Below are 21759 nucleotides of genomic sequence, written 5' to 3'. Positions count from 1 at the left end.
GCCAGTTTCAGTTAATTATATTGGAAATCCCTTGTATTATAGCCATGTAATTCAAACTGTGCCAGTAGAAGTCATGGTTCATAATAATCACATAATGGGCAAGGAATTAGACGTAATCAGATTTTAGTTTCCCTGTCGTGTTTCCATAATGTTGCTATAAAACTGACATAATCGCAAAAAAGCACCAGTTTTTTTACATCTTTATCAGATTGATGTGCAGTCTCCCACTCTTGCTCTTGCTCTCTCCTCTTTTAAACAATGAAAGATAACAGAAATTGGATTACAATTGCCGGGAACAGGCTATGATAAACTGTTTGCTTGTGTGCAGAATCAACCTTAATGATGGCATCAGTCTCTCTTAATCATTAGTGATTAGCCTGTTACACTTGTGCCACGCTGCAGCCAAAGGCTGCATCAAAAGAAGTGATATTACAGCGTTTTGAAGGTAGTGTCTCCAGAAGTTCAGATAGTTGCCCTATAAAGCTTGAGTGATGGATAAGGTAACAGCCCAAGTTAGTCTTGCCTTCTTTCCCAATAAGTATTGCAAAATCTCACCCATAAGGGACTATTAAGAATTTGGAAGCTAGAAGTTTTACCTAGCCTGATGTTAGGCTCCTAAATCATATTTAGACTCTAAAACAAGTGGCCTGATTTTTAAAAGTGCCTCTTCTCCACCATCCCCCTTAACTTCACTGAACCATCATCTTGGCCATTATCTTTATCAAAAAGTACATAGATTTCTATTTTGGCTTCATGAAGAAGGACAGGAAAAGGTTGATTCTACGCAGAAGTCATTAAAAAATCAAATTATTTTGAGGGTGATGCTTATTGACATCTGGCCTAGCTTTCCAGTTTCTAAGGACTAATCTCAGAGGGACTGATATTTAGACCCTTATTTTAGACACTTTATAGAGCAAATCAAGGTGACTGGAAGTTGTAGTTATTTAACTCATCTCTTGCAAATGTCCACAAAATTTCTCCTTGCTTTATAATTATGTGCAAAAACATAAGTGTATCAGAATAGCCATAGTGGGTCAGACCAATAGTCCATCTAGCCCAGTATCCTGTCTTCAACAGTGACCAATGCCAGATGCTTCTGAGGGAATGAACAAAACAGGGCTATTATCATATGACCCATTCACTGTTGTCCTGTCCTAGCATCCAGCAGTCAGAGAAACAAAAAGTATGAGGTTACATCCCTGACAGTCTTGGCTAGTAGCTATTGAGAGACCTAATCACTATAAACGCATGTAATTCTGTTTTTTGAACCCCATTATAGTTTTGGCCTTTGGCAATGAGTTTCACAAGTTGACTGTGCGTTGTGTGAAGAAGTGCTTCTTTTTGTTTGTTTTAAATCTGCTCCCTATTAATTTAATTGGTTGACCCCTGCTTCCTGTGTGAACGACTAAATAACCCTTCCTTATTTACTTTTTCCACACCATTCATGATTTTAGAGACCTCTATCATATCCCCCCTTAATTGTCTCTTTTCCAAGCTGAACAGTCCCAGTCTTTTTAGTCATATGGAAGCTGTTTCATACTCTTAATCATTTTTGTTGTCCTTTTCTGTACCTTTTCCATTTCTAAAAGGTCTTTTCTGAGATGGGGTTACAAGAACTACATGCAATATTTAAGGTGTGGGTATACCATAGGTTTATATGGTGGCATTATGATCTTTACTATCTTATTATCTATACCTTTCCTAATGGGTCCTAACATTCAGTTAGCTTTCTTGACTGCTGCTGCACATTGAGCAGATGTTTTCAGAGAACTACCCACATTGACTCTGTGATGGGGCACCTGCCCCACAGTGGGCTCTAAGGGGTTAATAGAGCCGAGGGAGGCTGCTCAGGAGGCAGCCAATCAGCGAAGGGCTGAGGGGAGCAGCCAGTTAGGGCCTGGCAGGCCCCTATAAGAAGTGCTCCAGGGCAGAGCAGCTTCAGTTACTCCCTGGGGCTTGAAGCGGGAGAAAATTGGCTGCCTTGCAGGCTGAAGGCAGCAAGCACCCTGGACAAAGCATTGCTACAGGCAGAGACCCGGCGAGCAGCTAAACGCAGGGATCTGCAGGCTGAGTCCCAGAGGGAAGGGCAAAGAGGGTGCTGGGACTACAGGCAAGTGGCCCAGGGAAATCTACCAAGGAGTCGGAGGGGGCACAGCAAGCAGCAGCCTTCGACAGGGTGCCTGCCCCCACTCGCCACTGGGAAATGGCAAGACTGCAGTCTCCACAGAGAAAAGTGGTTGGAGAGGGACTGCAGAGACAGCCCCCAGAAGAGGGGAGCACAGTGTGTGGCATAGCCGGAGGGCTGCGTCACTGAAGAGGACACTGTGGTCCTTAGCGGGATGTGGGTCCAGGAGCAGAAGAAGTGACAGCACCACCGGAGCAGGGCACACTGGCTGCTAGAGGTAATGCCTGTATCGGCCATGAGGAGGTGAGTCACACCCAGTTACAGACTCCAAGATCTCTTCTTGAGTGGCAACAGAGTCTAAATTATCTATCTCATTTTGTATGTATAGTTCAGATTATGTTTTCCAATGTGCATTACTCTGTATTTATGAACATTACCTAAGAATGACCATTCTGGGTCAAGAATGGCCATTCTAGGTCAGACCACTGGTCCATCTAACCCTGTATCCTGTCTTCCAACAGTGGCATGCCAGGTGCTTCAGAGGGAATGAACATAGCAGGTAATCATCAAGTGATTCATCCCCCGTTGCCCATTCCCAGCTTCTGGCAACAGAAGCTAGGGACACTTCAGAGCATGATTTTGCATCCCTGACCATCCTGGCTAATAGCCATTGCTGGACCTACCCTCCACGAATTTATCCAGGTCTTTTTTGAACCCTGTTTTAATCTTGGCCTTGACAACATCCTCTGTTAAGGAGTTCTACAGGTTGACTGTGTGTTTTGTGAAGAAATACTTCCTTTTCTTTGTTTTAAACCTGCTGCCTATTAATTTCATTTGGTGACCCTTCGTTCTTGTGTTATGAGAAGGAATAAATAACACTTCCTTATTTACTTTCTCCATTATTTTATAGACCTTGTCATATCTCCCCTTAGTTGTCTCTTTTACAATCTGAAAAGTCCTAGTCCTAAAAATCTTTCCTCACATGGAAGCTGTTCCATACCCCTAATAATTTTTGTTGCACTTTGAATTCCAACTGCCATTTTTCATCAGTCACCCAGTTATGCAAGATCCCTTTGTAACTCTTCACAGTCTGCTTCGGACTTAACTATTTTGCATAATTTTGTATCATCTATAAATTTGCCATCTCACTGTTTACCCCTTTTTCCAGTTCATTTATCAATATGTTGAACAGCGCTGGTCCCAGTACAGATCCCTGTGGAACTCCACTACCTACTTCTCTCCATTCTGAAAACTGACCATATATTCCTACCCTTTGTTTCCTGTCTTTTAACCAGTTACCAGTCCATGAGAGGACCTTCCCTCTTATCCCATGACAGCTTTCTTTGATTAAGAGCCTTCGGTGAGGGATTGTCAAAGGCTTTCTGAAAGTCCAAGTACACTATATCCACTTATCAACCTTGTTCTCAAGTTTGTTGATCCCCTGTTAAAAAATTCGAATAGAGTGGTGAGGCATGATTTCCCTTTACAAAAGAGATGTGGACTCTTCCACAACAAATTGTGTTCATCTATGTGTCTGGTTATTCTGTTCTTCACTATAGTTTCAACCAGTTTGCCTCGTACTGAAGGTAGACTTACTGGCCTGTAATTGCCAGAATCATATCTGGAGCTTTTCTTTTTTTAAATGATATCACATTAACTATCCTCCAGTCATCTGGTACAAAAGCTGATTTAAGTGATAGGTTACATACCACAGTTAGTAGTTCTGCAATTTCATATTTGAGTTCCTTCAGTACTCTTGGGTGAATACCATCTGGTCCCGGTGACTTATTACTATTTAATTGATCAATTTGTTCCAAAACCACCTCTACTGACACCTGAATCCAGGACACTTACTCAGATTTGTCATCTGAAAAACTGACTCAGGTGTGGGAATCTCCCTTCCATCCTCTGCAGTGAAGAATGCAAAGAATTCATTTAGCTTCTCTGCAATGGCCTTGTCTTCCTTGAGTGCTGCTTTAGCACCTCGATTGTCCAGTGGCCCCACTGATTGCTTAGCAGGCTTCCTGCTTCTGATGTACTTTAAAAAAAATGCTATTAGTTTTTGTGTCTTTTGCTCGTTACTCTTCAGATTCTTTTTTGGCCTGCCTAATTATAGTTTTACACTTGACTGCCAATAAGTTAATGAACATTATGGTTAAGAGTTTTCATGCACGTGGGCCAGGAAATTCAAACTTATGGTTCCCAAAGCAATTGTCAGTAAGACACTTGGCACCTCAAGTGAGTCGTCAACTGCAAAACAATCACAGATACCATTCAGATTTAAGGAAAGAAATTATTGTTTTATCCTGACATATCATTTGTTTGTTTTGAGTCTGAGGCACCGATCCAGAAAAAGCATACGCCAAGCTTTAAGTGCATGAGCAGTTCCATTGGAGTCAAGTGCTACCATAACACAAACAATCAATAACAATAATATCAGTTATTTTCTTAAAATATCCTTTGCACACCTACCTACAGCATCAACACTCTTCCGTCCCTGTTTTAGAGGTGCCTGGGCACTAGTGACACTATCCTTGTATTTCTCAGAGTACGTCCTATGTACTAACCTGATAATATATTTGCACATGTAAATGTTGATTTTGAAAGTCTAACTCTAAAGATGTCACATTTCATTAATCAAGGGAAAATATTTGGAGAAGAGGAAAATTGAATTTCTTGTCTCATTCAGAGACTCTTGTATTAGACAGCATGCTATTGATCACCACAGACACAATAAAAGTGCTGTTATCAAGAGAAGAGAAGTTGCTTTTTACCATATCTCTACTGTTTATCAGCCATTAAAATAATCAGACAGGATTTTTTGCTGCATTACACTTGATCTGGGGTAGGACAAAATAATGCTTCCTTGGAGATGTCTCATCAATGGCGCTTAAGAGCTAAGTGGTTTCTGCCACTAGCAAGGAGAACACCTGAAGAAATTGATGTACTGTCCCTGTATCTTGGCAATATGGTATGTGGAGAGGAAAGCGCTGTAAATTCACCTTAGTTTTTGGCCTCCATCTGTTGGAACAGAAGGAAACATCTGAATTGCTATGACGGGATATGAGAAATAACGCTTCCGCTTTATCAGGTGTAACACCAACAGATCCCCATTGTTGGCGGGCAGGATTGAACCTGGAACCTCTGGAACTTAATGCGTGAGCCTCTACCACATGAGCTAAAATCTCACGCTCTCACTTGCTCTCTCTCTCTCGTCACCACTAGATGGTACAGAACATCACACCCAGGAGGCGTGTGGGTTACAAAAGCTCTACAAAACTCAGACTTACATATGTCAAAAAATATTGTTGTAGCCATTTGTTAATAACTTAGCTAGCAAGAAACATGGTGCCTTGGGGGGGGGGGGAGAGAGGGTCAAAAGATCTGATCTTAAATTAATCTTCCCAGCATTAGAAAGTGTAAAAATACTTCATAAACATCATGCTGTGTCATACATCTGTTAAACTTTAAATTTTGCACTCTGTTGTCCTGAAAATGTTTCTCCCAGTCATTAAACCAAGAAATGAAAGAAGTTAACAATACTCTGTTACTTAAGAGCATAGAAAGAATCCCACAGTATTGCAGTACATACTATATCCAGAGTGGCGTGTGTCTCTGGGATATGAAATTCATCCCACGAGTGAGGTGAAGACCTCAAATAAAGTGTGATTAATTCACAAGAGTGCCATCGTGGTCTTTTTCATGAGCTGGATTATTTCCATATTCCACCGATGACTATTATGGGCTCTGCGTCTGTGACACTGAAACAAGCATTAGTGTCTTTTTTTTTTAAGTGCACTTTCTCATTTTAAATTAACCCTCTGTGTGACTTGCTGTTGTCTTGTGAAACAAGCTATTGGCAGGGACACTATCTCCACCTTCTCAACAACACCATCCTTGAAGGCCAGACATTTGGGGAGAGAAAATTAAGGTGGTAGGGTACGGTGGACATAATTACAATTAGGCAATCAGATCCAACATAGCCATCCATCATGTGGCTTATTACATACCTTCTATGCAAATGAGGCACGAAGCAAAGATGAGTATTTCCCAAGCAGCTGCAACACTTACACACAAAACAGAAGGTTAATCTGAAATAGCATGGTCAGATAGTGCCTGCTAGGCACATCTGCCCTGCCTGGAGACAATGTAGACTCCTCTGCTGCAGTGGGTGCTTTGGGAGCATTGAGCACAGTGTCTGCTAGAGCTCTTGGGGCGTGCAGCCACTGCACCATGCTTGGAGATATATAGGATAGATTCTTTTCTGCAGCCAGTAAACTCTTACTAGCTGCTCTGAGGGATAGGGGGCAGCCATTTACTGCCTTCTCCATGTTCCTTCCTGTGCCTTTTGGCATGGCTTGTGTCCCAGGGAGTACATAGGGGACTGCAATTGCAGCTGATTCATGCACAGGCATGAAAGAGAAGAGAGGGCATCTCCATGTGATTTCCCCCAGCCCCTCCTCATTGTGCCCCTGAACAAGCCAGCCACAGTCTGACCCCTATGAACTGAAAAATCCCCTGGGCTGAAGCTGGAAATTCAGTATCTGTACTGTTTTGCTTTTCAGAGCTGAATCAGACCCTTAAGTTATTTTATTATCATCATCATTAAGGCAGCCGGTAGGTACCCCATCCAAGGATCCAAGGCCCCATTGCTGCAGAGACAAAGATAGCCCTTGCCCCCGGAGTGCTTAGAATCAAGATGCTGAGCTTACACTTCAGTAGTAAAGTTTTCATCCTCTAGTAACAAAGCTGTTCCTTAAATGTCTATGTTGAATTTAACTTTCTTGAAGAAAAGCCTCATAATCAGCAGTTTTTCTCTCCCTATAGTACAATAATTATATTTTTAGGCCTCAAAGCCAAGACATTGATTTTTTTCCCCACTGCTACTTATTGTGTTTTATTGCTCTAGAAGATTTTAGATCAGGGATGTGAAATTTACAGATGGATCAAATCTGGTTTGTGGAATGGAGTGGGATTCTGTTATAATGAGCCATTTGGGCATAAACCTCACCTTTTCATCACTGAATTTGAATCTTTCTGTCTTCCAGGCATTTCTAGAGTGCCTATCGCCATGGTAGAGCTAAAATCTGCACAGCTATTTGTCCACAAGGGATCTACCTCACTCTGCCCTACTCCTTGTTTGAGCTGATGTTACTTACTTGGCTTACAGTGCTTTTTCCCAAAGAATGCTATGTGTGAATCCATAAAAGAATGTGTTTCCCCCATCAGACTTGTGCAGAAGCAAAATCCTTATTACAGAAGGGTCGGAGCATATTTTGATATCCTTTCAGGACCAAAGCAGATCAGTCATTTTATAATTAGCTCTAATTGGCATCTTTACATGCTATTAAATTATTTACCTGCAGGTGATGGGCATTCAAAAGGACAAAATATTTTCCTATTTCCTTGGAAACATTAATAAACAAAATAATAATAACTGTAAAAAAAAAGTCACCCTTACCTGTCACTTACAGCTGAAACTCCCACTGCTCTGTATGGGTGACAGGTAAATGTATCACTACCAGTGAGAAACCCAAGATGTGGTCCATATAGTGGACCCTCAGTAGGCATCATACAGAAAAGGAAGGATGGTCCAGTTGTAAGGGTATTTGCCAGAGAGATGGGTTCAATTCCTTGTTGACACAAGCTTCCTGTGTGAACTTGGGCAAGTCTCTTAAACTTGCTGGACCTCCTGGAAATCAAAATGGGGTACTTGTTCTTCCCTACCTCACAGGCGTGTTGTGAGGATGAATATATTAAAGATTCTGAGGTGCTCAGATACTATAGTAATGGCAGACAGAGAAGTACCATAGCCAATTTGATAGCAGGTGGTTGTGTTTGAATAGACAGCTTAGAGATCTTGCATGCTGGGGAGCTTCTTTCCTACTTAGTAGGCTGGAACCATCTCTAAACTTTCCTGAATATTGCACAGAAATGCCATGGGTGGATCCAACAATAAGGAGGCCCCAGATATGGCTTGTGACTAATTTATTTTAACTAATATTTTATTACCTGTATTTATGAGCCATGCAACCCACTTCTGAGCGTGTTTTCGATATGTTCAAAACCATCAATTAGTAGTGATTCACCAACAATTACGAACTGGCAGGCAATTGCTAGATTAGTCACTGTCGCCTCAATAATGTGAAAGGAACCCCAAACCACCAACCCCACCCAATTAGGCCTGAGTTACCTTCTGCCTAAGCCATTGCACAAAGGCCAGGGTCAAAGTGTGAGTCTTGCACTATGTTAGGTACTTTTATGGCCCTATCAGCATAGTATCTGAGCACCTCACAGACACTAAGGCAAGTACTTTCACTATATCCCCGTGAGACAGGGAAGTGTAATTGTCCCTACAGTTACAGATGGGGACGTGAAGAGCGAGATTAAGTGACTTGCCCAGGTTCACACAGGAAGTCGTTGACACAGCCAGGAGATGAAGTCAGCTCTGCTTTGGCTCAGTTCAGTGCCTTAAGCATGAGTCCATGCTTCTTCCTAGAATCCATGCTTCTTCCTAGAATCAAGGCACTTCCATAGAAAAGCTCCCTGTCACCAGTGTCTGGGAATTTACATGGTGGGACAATTAATTAGCGCGCCTGGGCTGGTGGCCACTGTCTGGAAGGTGCATAATAGGATTACACAGGGCACGAGGATTATTATTTAATTTGTGACTGTGGCATTTCATGACTGGAAGCAACAGTGATTGAAAACATGGTGACATTTGGCTTAATTTGTAGGGAGAACTCCTATCTGGGCAAGTACGGAGTAAGTCCAAACATCCACAGCGGAGATTAAATAGCACAGGCAGGTGGTGGTAACGGTAGGGGTGTTATGTTATAGTATTTTTTACCTGAAGAGACTTTAAATCAAATTGCTGCACACTTATACAGACTCCTCTGAGAAGAGAGCTGAAGATGCAGGCTGAAGTGGGCACTCCGCGTTGGTAAGTGTTCATGGACTGATTGGAAGGTAACTTTATCTATGAGGACAGGTTGGAGAAAATGTGTTATTAAAGTACTTTGTTTCCATTTAGAGAGTCACACCAGCACACAAAGACAGCAGACAGTGACAGCTCTTACCAGACCCATTTGTTATTTTACACTCTCAAAGGCTGAACAGGAGTAGGATGAATATAAGTGCTGAAAAGCTGTATACCTGTGAAGCAGACAATGAAAGGTGTAGGTGGGTGTAGACAAGTTCTGGATGCTTTCGGGGAGGGCTTTGGTTTTGCTTGTTGATAATGCAAGTGAGATTGCCAGGTTTCTAATACCGCGTGCCGACAGCAGCATTCAAAGCAAGACTTTCTTTGGAGTTTACCCCACCACACACATTGCTGGAATTGTGGAAGCAAATAACTTCCACAAACGGTTGCTTTTCACCAGTTCTGAAACAATTACTTCTGTTTCTCACCGATGTTGCCTTAAGACTTGGTTTGGTGCACTGAGATGTGTGAACATTTGTATATAGTGGTAGAGTTAAATGTGATTGTGTCTTTGGGTGGGATTTGAATGAAGAGAAGCTGGGGATTGGTGTAGTGAGAGTGGGAGTTGGCTGAGGGCAAGATGGTCAGATTAACAGGAAAGGAACATAAATTGAGTGGCTGCATTTGGGTGGACTGAATGTATCCAAAGACCAGAAGAAAGGAGGCTGCAGGAATCAAGAGAGGAGAGAGAAAAGCTGACGAGGACCCCTTGGTTACAAGCCTGGTTGACAGGATAATGGTGTAGCCAGAAGTAACAGAGAACAGGTGCCGAAATTTGCATTTCCTTGCTCTAGTAGAGTGAATCTGTCCCTTATCTGGGCTAACATATTCACATCTCATGCTGTGGATGTGTGATACTAGATATGGTAGATCAGAAAGTGCCATGAGACATTTGCAAGACAAGATGCTCTATAAATGAGATTTGATTGTATTGCTCAGACCACAATAGCTCCTCTGGAACCATCACGGTATATTGATTCAATAATATATGTTTAATTGCAGAGTTGTGGGTTTTTGCTTCCCTGACCACACTTTTCACCTTGGCAATATTCACATCTGGAGCATATTGTGAAATAATAATTCCTAATGAGGGCCACAGTTTTATAGTACGGCACACAGGTTAATATGATGGTGGATTCATTTCTGTAAAATGGATGACATTTTCTGAAAACTTAGTGTCCTGATTTAACACTTCTGATGTAAATAATTTATGATAACAGCACCAGCTGTGTGTTACAAGTAGGGTAGAACTTTGGACTGAAATTAGGAGACTAGACGGGCATGACTAAGGGGTGGGACTGCTGCAGGGACTGTATGCTTAGCTACTGTAGATGAGAATACTTCATGTCAAGTTTATATATAAATATATATCTATAATATAGTGTAGCAAACGACCACTGTCTTTTAACAGCCAACTAGAAATGAACACAAACTGAAATGTGAGATCGAAGCGTCCCCTGAGTTTTGTGGGCATTTGAAATCTGAATTTTGCAAATGGTCCCCATCTTCATAGGGGCTGAACAAAAGACCCACATTCACATACCCTCAAATTTTGGGGAGCTGGAAATCTGGAGCTGGATTTGAATTTTTTACTTTCAGGCCCACCCTGCAACCAATCCAATCACATACTCTTAACTGTTGAAGTGAGACACACTAAAAGTTGTTTTAGACTCTGGCTGAGAAAAGCACTTACACATTTGGTTCAGGGCCCTTCCTGAATACTGATGCTTTCCTGAATGGGGGCCTTAAGTATCAGAGAGAGTCTTCCAGAGTTTTGCATGTCACAGGTGCACCTAGCTCACTGCCAGCACTATCTAAATAATAGACAATCATATCTCCATCTATACACTATACAAAACATTCATGGCAGAACAGCTTGTGAAAAGCCTGGTGAATTTAGCTCTTCTTGTGTGACAGCTGCATACAGTTTTAATAATGAATTAAAATGATATGACCCTTTCAATTCATTGTGCAGAAAGTTATTTACACAAATATCATTAACAATAAAGGTAGAGTTTTTGCATAGATTTCCTGCTCAGTTGACCTAAGCTATAACCCAAGATGCCAATATAATGTTGAACTGAAGAAGGAAAGTTGGGCTTTGACCAATGATATCACTAAGAGCCAGTCCTTTCCTCTTTTTTTTCCCCCATCCACACTGATTGTTACAGGTTATACTATGCCACTGTTAACTAGTTCTTTATTATACTGCTGTCCTATCATTTTGCTTGGAAAGTGAGGCTGAACAGAATATACTAATAGGTTTCAGAGACTGTATTTATTTATTTATTTGTTTAATTACTTGGGAAAAGATATTTAGTTTATATGAAGGTTGTGGTGGTCAAGCCATAAACAGCAGTGGATGCTGCCAAGTTTTGAAAGCTATTCCTGGAAGTAGCTTTCTGTAAGAGGCAGTTCCTGGGAAGAAATTGCAGTGTTAGAACTGTTGGCTGATGGACATGCAGTATGATTCGGTGTTGTTGTAGGCCTGTTGGTCCCAGGATATCAGAGAGACAAGGTGGGCAAGGTAATATCTTTTATTGAACCAACTTCTGTTGGGGAGAAAGGTGATGTTTCAAGCTTATGCAGAGCTCTTCTCCAACCAGTGGACAAAATTCGGTGATGAATCCTGGTCACGAGCCATGAGGCCTGTTGCACATACACTAAGGAGAAGTAATTCTCATCCTCAAAGGAAACCTGAACAACACTTTCAAAAGACGAGCCTGGGAACTTAAATTCATGACCCTGCTGGACACTAAAAATCATGGACTAGTGGTTTTATTATGTCGGTGTAGCAGGAGAGTTAAATCAGCTGGAAGAGCACTGCAATGTGCACACTCCATTGTTTTGTCAACGAAAGCTGCCTTTTGTTGACAAAACTGTGTAGTGTAGACATGTCCTTAGTTTCCCAGACCTGAAGAAGAGCTCTGTGTAAGCTTGACAGCTTGTCTCGCTCACCAACAGAAGTTGGTCCAATAAAGATATTTACCTCACCCACCTTGTCTCTCCTGCAATATGATAGCACTCCTGAACACAGTACTTAGTGATGATAGTCTTGTGGTTAAGGCATTGGATTAGGATTTAGGAAATCTCAGTTCAGTTTCTTCCTGTCACAAACTTCTTCTGTGACCTTGGCCAAATCTCTTTATTTGCATTCTTGTAGCAGCTAGGGGCCTCAGTCAATATGTGCTAGCCTCTATACATCCAATACATACAGTAAGAGACAGTCTTTGCACTGAAGAGTATATAATGTAATTAATCTCTGTCTGTTTCCCAGCTCTAAAATAGAGATACTTCCTTTCTCCCACCCTTTGTCTTCTCCATTTACATAGTAAACTCTTTGGCACACACACTGTCTCTTATTATGTGTATGGACAGTGGGCCCACAATTGTAGATGATACCTCTAGAAGCTGTCATACTATACATTAAAATAAATATTGTTCTGCAGCTATTCAGACACTGAGCACTATTGCTGGAAGTACTCTCCCTTCAGTGTACCCTGGGTAAGTATTCTTAGGTAATCTGAGACTATCTCAGTTTAAAAGTAAACCTTCTGAAAGCAAAAATACTGTCTGTCATATGTGCAGGACATAAAATGATATGTTTCAGCTTTTTATTTTTTTAATCCCAGAATGGCTGTAAAACTTCAACTGTTTAAATTGTTTTCTTCAACTTTATAGCACCTATAAAAACTCTAGACACACAAAGATTTCCACAGACCCAAAATGGCACAAAAATCTTTCGTAAAAAGTACCCCCCAAATTTCCCAGTTCGGCATTAAAAACAAACTGTGCTCTGTAACATAACTGGAAAACAACACCACCTGTGCAAAAGCTAGGAACCTTTCCAAGACTTCCATCTTTTGAATGGTTTTCAAAAGGCCACATGCTTGCTGCAATGAATTGGGGTGGATGACCCAACACAGGTTTCTTCCAACCTTGTTCGTATTAACACAAAAAAGTCTTCCTTACAACGATGGTAATAGCTATTAGCTTATTTAATGTACTGTTCATCTCACTATTAGGTACTCTAAACATTTCAAATATTCTGTTGTGCATAGACTTTTACTTTTGAAAATAGAGAATGTTCTAATTGCAACACTGTACTTGGGACATTACAGTAGCATGTAGAGGCTCAAATCAAGGTCAGGATCCCATTGTGTTAGCCACTATATAAAAACTTAGGAGACAGTTCCTGCCCTGAAGAACTTACTACATAAATAGACAAGACAGATGAAGTATTGTTACTCCCATTTTGCAAATGGGGAACTGAGGACCAAATTGATTAAAGGAGAGATTGTCATTTATGTCTTTGAAAAATCTCCCCCTAAGGATATATGGCAAGTATATGGTACAGGTAGGAATTGACGCCTTGTGTCCTTGCCCAGTGCCTTAATGACAAAGCCATCCTTCTTGTCTATATCAAAGCTCGTCTGGCAAATCCTTATCTCTTTTAAAGTAGTTTGACAAGGCTCATGCTCCCTTCAAAGACTTTAGAAGGATTATAGCATTGAACATGGTTTTTCAAATCAGCAATAAAATGAAACCTTGAGAAAGACACTGAACTGAAGAATTTCAGTGTTTGGATCCTGAATGATTCCCTCCTTCTCACTATCCTTCAAGAACTTGCAGTCTAGGGAGTAGCCTCAATTCTCCAATTCCCATAAATTTAACAGAGGTCACAGCATGACCTATTCAGCCGAGAAGCATTACCACTGAGAAACCCGATGATACCTTTACACTCATTGATGTGTGAACATAATTCTCTGAATCTTTTAGCCACACATAATGTGTCTTACCCATAGAAAGACTTCAGCAGATGTATAAGGCACCATGAGTAAAGTTACAAGTGATGAATTCTCTGATTTATAACTCTTCCTGGTAACAAGATAATAGAAAATTGTAAGCTTATGGGTGTTGCAGATTGCACAACTTCTTCCAGCAGAGGCGAGAAGGGAAAGAGAAGATATTCATCACCCCTAAACTAAAGGGACTCTTGGTTGTATGACCCCTGTTGTCTGTTTTGAGACCAGCTCCATATTTTACAATCACACAAAATGAATTTTAAAGACCGTGGTAGCCTTGTAAGGGTTAAATGTCAGTGATGGTACATGAACCTTCCTGTTTCTAGTGTGTGTATGTGCAAAATAAGATGAGACTATGGCGACACTTGCTTACTGTGCCACCTTTGTTATTTAAAGAGATGTGTTGGTCTGTTTAATGTAGCTTAGCACATTTTAAAAACAATTGAGTATTGCATCTAAAACAGAGATTAGCAGCTCACAAATTTTGGAGGGGAGGAAATGGACAGAGAAGAAACCGACATATGCCCAGTCCTCCGTTCCAAGGTTCTTGAGCACAGTAATGTGCACGGTAGGCAATGCAGAATTGTCAAACCTGAACTCGGGTGGGCAAGGCCTTGGGTGTACCATGATCCAGGCAGAAGTTACTCTTCTGAGACAGAACTTGCTTGGGGGCTAGTGCTCTCTTAGGGTCCTATAGATCATTTTCAGTGAGCTCTTAGAGTTTAAAGGCACATCTTTGGCAAATCTGAAATCCTAACTCACTATTGCCAACCTCACGAAATCAAAAATCGAGAGTTGGACCCTCAAAAATCAAGCGATTGTCCCAAAATATCATGAGAACTTTTTGGCATAAAGATTAGACTGGATTTTTTCAGTCTGCCTTTTGATTTTTTTTTTATCTCCCCCTGCCCATCCCATGTGCGTCTCTCTCTCTCTCTCTCACACACACATACACACACACACTGTTGGCCTCTGCTGCAGGAGCTGCCCATCCCCCGTCCCCCAGAGCCCCAGTCAGTTCAACCTCCACCCCTTCTGTTCTGTTCCCCCAGCCTCACTTCTGCTTTTTTAGGGCCCTTTGCCACGCTCCCCCAGGCCTGAGGGGCTGCAGTGGGTCCCCTATCCCTGATGGGGGGGAGCAACTCCAAGGACTCTTCACGCCCACTATCCCTGCCCAGACCGGATGCTGCAGGGGTAAGAGAGAGGAGCAGAGGTGTCATCCTGCTCATATTTCTCACAGGAAGGGAGCAGGGATTAAGAAGCAGAGCCACACTGGACTGTTGGGCTCTCAGGGCACATCTACACTGCAATTAAAAACCTGTGGAACTGAATCTCTGAGCCTGGGATAGCTGACTTGGGATCACGGGGCTTGGGCTGCAGGGCTGGAAATTGCCAGGGGAGGGGTGAGTCTCAGAGGCCATGCTCCAGCCCGCCCCCAAACATCTACACTGTAATTTTCAGCCCTGCAGCCCAAGCCCTTTGAACCTGAGTCAACTGACCCAGGCCAGCCACAGCCGTGCTCCAGGTCTTTTATCACCCTGTAGATGTACCCTTTGTTCCCTCCTCCCACTGTGAGAAGGATGAGTGGAGGGGAGAGACTGTCAGCTTCTGGCAGGGCTGAACGTCATGAGGGGGTGGAGCTTCTCACATCATCGCCAGAGGAGCTACAGCTCCCTCCAAAATCCCGTCACTCATGAAAACATCATGAGAGTTTAGCTACCACTAAAGCCATCATTTGTTGTCCCCCTCCCCACCCCCGCAATTGCTTGGGTCCGGTAGCTCCTCCCCTTAGGCTGAGGGGAGGGGCCTTTAGCTGTGGGTGGGCTTGCGCCCACCCATCCCCAATTCCCAATAGGTACCACTAAAGCCATCCTCTTAAAGAGATCTGCTCTGGTCAGGAGGAATGACATATTACAATTACACTTCTGTTAAATTATTTTCTCTAAAAACATTGTTTTTCTACTGGATCCACAGTGTGTTTGTGATTTAATTCAGTGCCCCCCTCCTATGAATGGTCAACTAATTTATCCTCATTTCAATTTCCCTTTTTATGTGACCCTAGAAAGTTATTCCATTGTCATGGTAACACCCTGTTAAATAGAAGGACCTGATGACTATACTCCCATAGCTTGTCTCTGTAAACAAAAACTAACTCTTGTAATTATTGTTTTGTTTCTGATATTTACATGGCAAGGATTTGTAAACTTGTTCCTTTTTCCTAAATAAATAAAAAAGAGAATTTGTTACCTTGTCTGTAGCTGAGGCAGTTTAGTACCGGTTATATCCAAACCAACTTTTTGTTCTTAAATTCTACCCAGGAGTCTCTGAGCACCCTTGCTAAGCACTGTTCAGTCTTAGGGTACATCTATACTGCAAGCAGAAACTGGCAGCAGTAAGTCTAAGAGCACATACCTATAACCCTAACAATAGCTGTGTAGATGTTCAGGGTTAGACTCCAGAGCCCAAGGTCCAGCCTAGGAAGCACAGTGGGCTTCAGAGACAGGCTCTGAGACTCGCTACTGCAGGTTTCCACTTGCAGCACAGATGCCGGTAGGCAGACCGATAGGCACCGACTCTCTGGGTGCTACGGGGCTGGATTATCTCCAGTAGGCTGGAGACATATGAGCTTCAAGGCCAGGTGAAGAGCTATGAAATATCAACTGTTAATCTCAACAGTTGGCAAAGAAAGCTCCCTCAATGGAAAAATATGTATAACCTGCAACGGGGGATAGAGCAGGATAGCAGGAACAGATCATAAAGGAAGAGCAGGTTATCCTCATCCCCTAAAAGCATAAGGATCTCTATAAAACATTTTTGTTTGCAAGTAGGTATTGAGGTTATCTGTTAACAAGGGAAAGTTAGTGTTCGTGCGATATATTCCCACTTCTCTGCTATTCCTGGCTGTAAGCCATATGACCTGTGTATCCTCAAGTATAGTAAACAGTTGCAGGTATATTTCAACTTGAGGACTGTAACTTTCTGTGGTGAACTATACCATTATTTTCCTAACACGTCTGAGGATGGCAGCTCTTTTTAGTAGTCTATCTGCGTGTCTGGTGAGATGGGAGGCCCTTATTGACAAGTTATTTTACAAGTCTTATGGTCACCACATATCTAGCACTCTGGATTTTCATTAACAGATTCTACTGTTACCACAGCCTATTTATTTAACACAGCTGGACCCGTCTCCCATAGGACCAGATTCTAACATCCTTATTAATGTTCAATAGCACCTTAATCCATTTATAATCCCATTCAAACCAATGGGGCTATATGCTGAGGAAGGTGCTGCCCAAGTTGAGCATGGAATCAGAATCAAGTGTAGAAAGATTTCCTTGGCACACAAAGAACAGTCATTGTCTACATCTCTGTTGGTTCTATAATCCTTCTGCACTTCCCCTGAAGATCTCGAAGTGCTTTGGAAACATTCATTAATTAACCCTCACAGACCCCAGAGAGGTAGGTACCAGGGGTGGCGAAGACTGCCTGACTGCCGGGCTTGGGGTGGTAAAAGCATAGCGCCGCCCCTGGTAGGTACATATCATTGTCGCCATTTTACAGACAGGGAAAGTGAAGCACAGAGTGTCCATGAGTGAGTTGCCCAAAGTCAGAAAGTGAGTGTGCTGGAAGCAGAACCAAGAACTGCAAATCCCAGTCCTAGAGCCTAACCACTGTCCTCCAGGGCCGCCCGGGGTGGGGGCAATTTGCCCCAGGCCCCGGGCCCCACAGGGGCCCCCACAAGAGTTTTTCAGGGGCCCTGGAGCGGGGTCCTTCACTCGTTCTGGGAGCCCCGGAAAACTCTTGCTGGGCTCAGGCCCCGGGCGGAAGGACCCCCGGCTGCCAAATTACCCCCGAAGCAAGACCCGCTGCCGAAGTGCCAAGTCTTTGGCGGTAATTCGGCGGTGGGAAGCCCCCGCCGTGGGTCTTCGGGGCACTTCGGCGGCAGGTCCCAGAGCGGAAAGACTCCCCGCCGCCGAATTACTGTCAAAGCAGGGCCGCCCCACCACCGAAGACCCCAGACCCCCTGAATCCTTTGGGCGGCCCTGCTGTCCTCATAGAAAGGCCCTGTGGAACTTTATTATAAAATGATTCCCTTTCATAGGCCTTTTAAAAAGCTCATATAATTGAACAGAGAAATATATTTGTGCTTCAGAATTCTGCAAGAGTCCTAAAAACACACCTATGCACAGGAGATTACTCACTATTAAATTCTATACAATTTTAAAGTAATAGAATAAAACCAAGGATATTGGCTTCATCCCTATTATATTTTATGGGACTTTTCCACAAAGGCAAATAATCTTGCCCATTACTTGGGAACTGGGAAAGACAATTGCCTCCTTATTTCCCTTTGGTTTCCTCCTATTATGTCCTGGGATTTCTTAACTGTAAATCTGACTATGACAGCCTAGTCTAAAGTCTCCTCTCTTTTGGTATGTAGACATTCATAAATGCTTCCTGACACTGCCTTTGCTTAGGTGCCTGATCCAGAGACTCCCAGTGAATTCAATGCGCTTGGGAGCAGGTTCTTACTTTGTGAATGGGGAAAACATGGTTATCTTTTTTTATTTGTGCTTGTTTAGCTTTTAATTTTTTATATGTTGTCTGGAATATCCCTTATATGGAGTATAGCACAATGAAAGGTGACAGTATATTTTAAACTACATTCATAGATAGTGTATATCGATTGTTATTATATTAATATGAATATTTAATGTGAGAGTATGTTTCACTCAGACGTCAACTTTATTCATTCACTAGCTAAGAAATGCATTTAACAGAAGTATATTGCAAATTAGTAAACAATGTTTTTGTTTTTTCTATAGCTCTGCAGTAAAGGTGCAGCATTAGGGAAACCCTTCGATGCATCCCCCCAAGATATTTCAAGTATTGCCAGTTTTATTGAAACAAAGCTTGTAACCTGCTACCTAAGGATGAGGAAGCCTGACCTGGCTCTGAATCATTCTCACAGGTAAAAATGAATATTGATTAATGTGTTACTAAGGCTTGAAGCAGGGAAAAGAAAAACAAGTATACATTTTGGACTGGAAGGATTTGCAGCAGTTTATTACCCAATCCTATGACAAGAAAAGGGGAATCAATAACTCACCTTGAAAAAAAATCCCACTTGGAATAGACTAAGAGGAATGCTGGGAATTTAGTCATTAAGGCACAGTGATGTTAGAAGGCTCAAATAATTGGAAATGAAATATAATCCCTTTCTACTCGTTATCAGTTCAATGTCAGGCCAGAGGTGACTTGAAATTCTTTCCATCAGATGGTTCTTTGGTGGTCTCAGTCATTGTCCACATCTCAAAGACCAGCACCACAGCTGCAATCTCGGCAGAGAAGCCAGAAATCAAAAAGGCATGAAAATCAAATGCTCCCTTTGACTCTTTGGAGTCAAGATTTTGCCTGGACTCTCCAATCAGTGTTCAGGCACATTAGCAGAAGCTTTCACTGCCACTTTCCATCCTGTACCTGTTCTGTAAACAAAGGATTTCACTCTGTGGCCTGCCAGTCCACCACTTTTCATTATCGTTAAGTACACCTCTACCCCGATATAACGCGACCCGATATAACACGAATTCGGATATAACGCGGTAAAGCAGCGCTCCGGGGGGGTGGGACTGCGCATTCCAGTGGATCAAAGCAAGTTCGATATAACACGGTTTCACCTATAACGTGGTAAGATTTTTTGGCTCCCAAGGACAGCGTTATATCGGGGTAGAGGTGTATATCTGAATAAATACTGCAGTTAACGCAGGTTGAGTTTTTCTTACAATTGTCTTAAGTGAATGTAAATGAAGGGAAACTATTGTGAAAGAGACAACTTGATTATATCTAAGAAGAAAGGTATGTTTGTGCCTAATACACTAGAGAAATTGATGACGGGCAATTCATCAGTATAAAAATATGATCCCTGTCATGGTGCTAAACTAGTAATCTGCTACATTAAGGCCAAGTGATGTCAGGGGGAGTTCTGCATGCATATCTACAGTGATTTATGGCTCTAGGTGTTGGTGCCCCCTGAACAACTCTGCTCTGTAAGTAACGCGCCACATTTCTTAAAAGATTGTGCAAAGAAAAATACCTAATGTTTACTTATTTGCCTACTTTTGGAAACATGATCATGGAGATCCCTGCCTCATTCTAAGCACTATACCCAAGCACTATGCACACCGCAATAAAATGGGAGGCTAACAAATGTGTATAATAAGAATTGGCAAACCTCTTTTGCATGTTGGGGAGGGAAGGATAGCTCAGTCATTTGAGCATTGGCCTGCTAAACCCAGCATTGTGAGCTCAATCCTTAAGGGGGCCACTTAGGGATCTGGGGCAAAATCAGTACTTGGTCCTGCTAGTGAAGGCAGGGGGCTGGACTTGATGACCTTTCAGGGTCCCTTCCAGTTCTATGAGATAGGTGAATCTCCATATATTTATTTTTTATGTTTTAAAAATACTAGGATTGCAAAATATGGCCCTGATTCTGTAGTGGGCCTCATGCTGGGGAACCCCAGTACTTGTTGCACAGCCAGATGGTGGAGCCTTTTTGAATTCCATGGGTGTCTACCCATGTGGTGTCATAGCAGGAGATAGGGGCCATAGCCAGAGTAAATGAAGTTGGATTACGATCTCTGGGTTACTGAAGAAATAAAAGATCTGGTGTTGGGTTGGGGTGTTTTCTGTTCTTTTTTTTTCCTTGCATCTGGTTTTAACAGATATTCTAACTTGCTTTCCTTTTAGTTACTAAAAAGGAGAAATGCAAATCAATAATGACTGAATCCTGAATTTAATTCAATTAATAATGCAGATGAAATAAATCTACACACTGTGCTTGTCAGACTGTGGAGCTGCAGGAGCAGATACAGACAGTACTCCAATATGAAAATATTCTGAGATTCTATTAACATAAATACAGAAAATGAAGCATAATCAATATCTGTTTCTCAAAAAGAATAAATAAATAAATTACTCTGAGGACTCAGACTATAAATAGCTCATCACTGCATTGCAATGGTTAGGTAGTAATCATGAATCAAAATTAAAATATTCATTTCTGCGTTTATTTGCATTTGCTAGACTATCTTTATTTAATTTCATGTAAATCTCACAGTTCTTGCATACGCTTTAGAAGCCTTATTAACTAAAAATCCTCACGCATCTTTGTGTGCACACGCTTGCACTCTGACCCAAAGATGTAAAGCTGTTCTTCAAATGTCTGATCCTGCATGCTCTTCTTAACTGGGGTCTGGTCTACACTACAGACATATATTGGTATCACTGTGTTGCTAAAGAGTGACGTAGTTATGCCGACCTTAACCCCCTGTGTATGTCAGTAAGGGTGGGTCTGCACTACCCGCCGGATCGGCAGGTAGCAATCAGTTTATCGGGGCTCGATATATCGCGTCTCATCTAGACGTGATATATCGATCCCCGAACGCGCTCCCGTCCACTACGGAATTCCACCAGAGTGAGCGGCGGTAGCGGAGTCGACAAGGGGAGCTGTGGCCGTCGATCCCGCGCCATGAGGACGAGAGGTAAGTCGAAATAAGATACTTCGACTTCTGCTACGCTATTCCCGTAGCTGAAGTAGCGTATCTTACATCACCCCTGCCTCCTAGTGTAGACCAGGCCTAAGAGAGCTTCTCCTGCCAACATAGCTAATGCCTCTCGGGGAGGTGGATACGCCAACAGGAGAGCTCTCTCCTGTCAGGTTAGTGTGTCTTCATTAAAGTGCTATAGCAGTGCAGCTGCACCAATGCAGTGTTTTAAATGTAGACGTGCCCCTAAATATAGCAGTTTTGTCAGTTGTGACGCTTCCTTCCAAGCATATTATATAATAT

At 42.3% G+C, this 21759-nt stretch overlaps 1 protein-coding gene across 4 annotated transcripts in view; it reads left to right on the top strand.

Moving 5' to 3' along the window:
• The window catches only part of SPATA16 (spermatogenesis associated 16), a 126981-nt gene that overhangs the window by 20035 nt on the left and 85187 nt on the right, over positions 1-21759 (top strand). For all 4 annotated transcript variants that reach the window (XM_045029469.1, XM_045029471.1, XM_045029472.1 and 1 more), the window contains exon 3: positions 18739-18884. In XM_045029469.1, the coding sequence (XP_044885404.1) occupies positions 18739-18884 (146 nt within the window). The remainder of the gene's footprint in view (positions 1-18738; positions 18885-21759) is intronic.

This window comes from Mauremys mutica, chromosome 9, assembly GCF_020497125.1.
Source record: "Mauremys mutica isolate MM-2020 ecotype Southern chromosome 9, ASM2049712v1, whole genome shotgun sequence".
Taxonomy (NCBI): Eukaryota; Metazoa; Chordata; order Testudines; family Geoemydidae; genus Mauremys; species Mauremys mutica.
The sequence above is the reverse complement of the archived record's forward strand: the minus strand, read 5'-3'. Positions and strand labels throughout refer to the sequence as shown.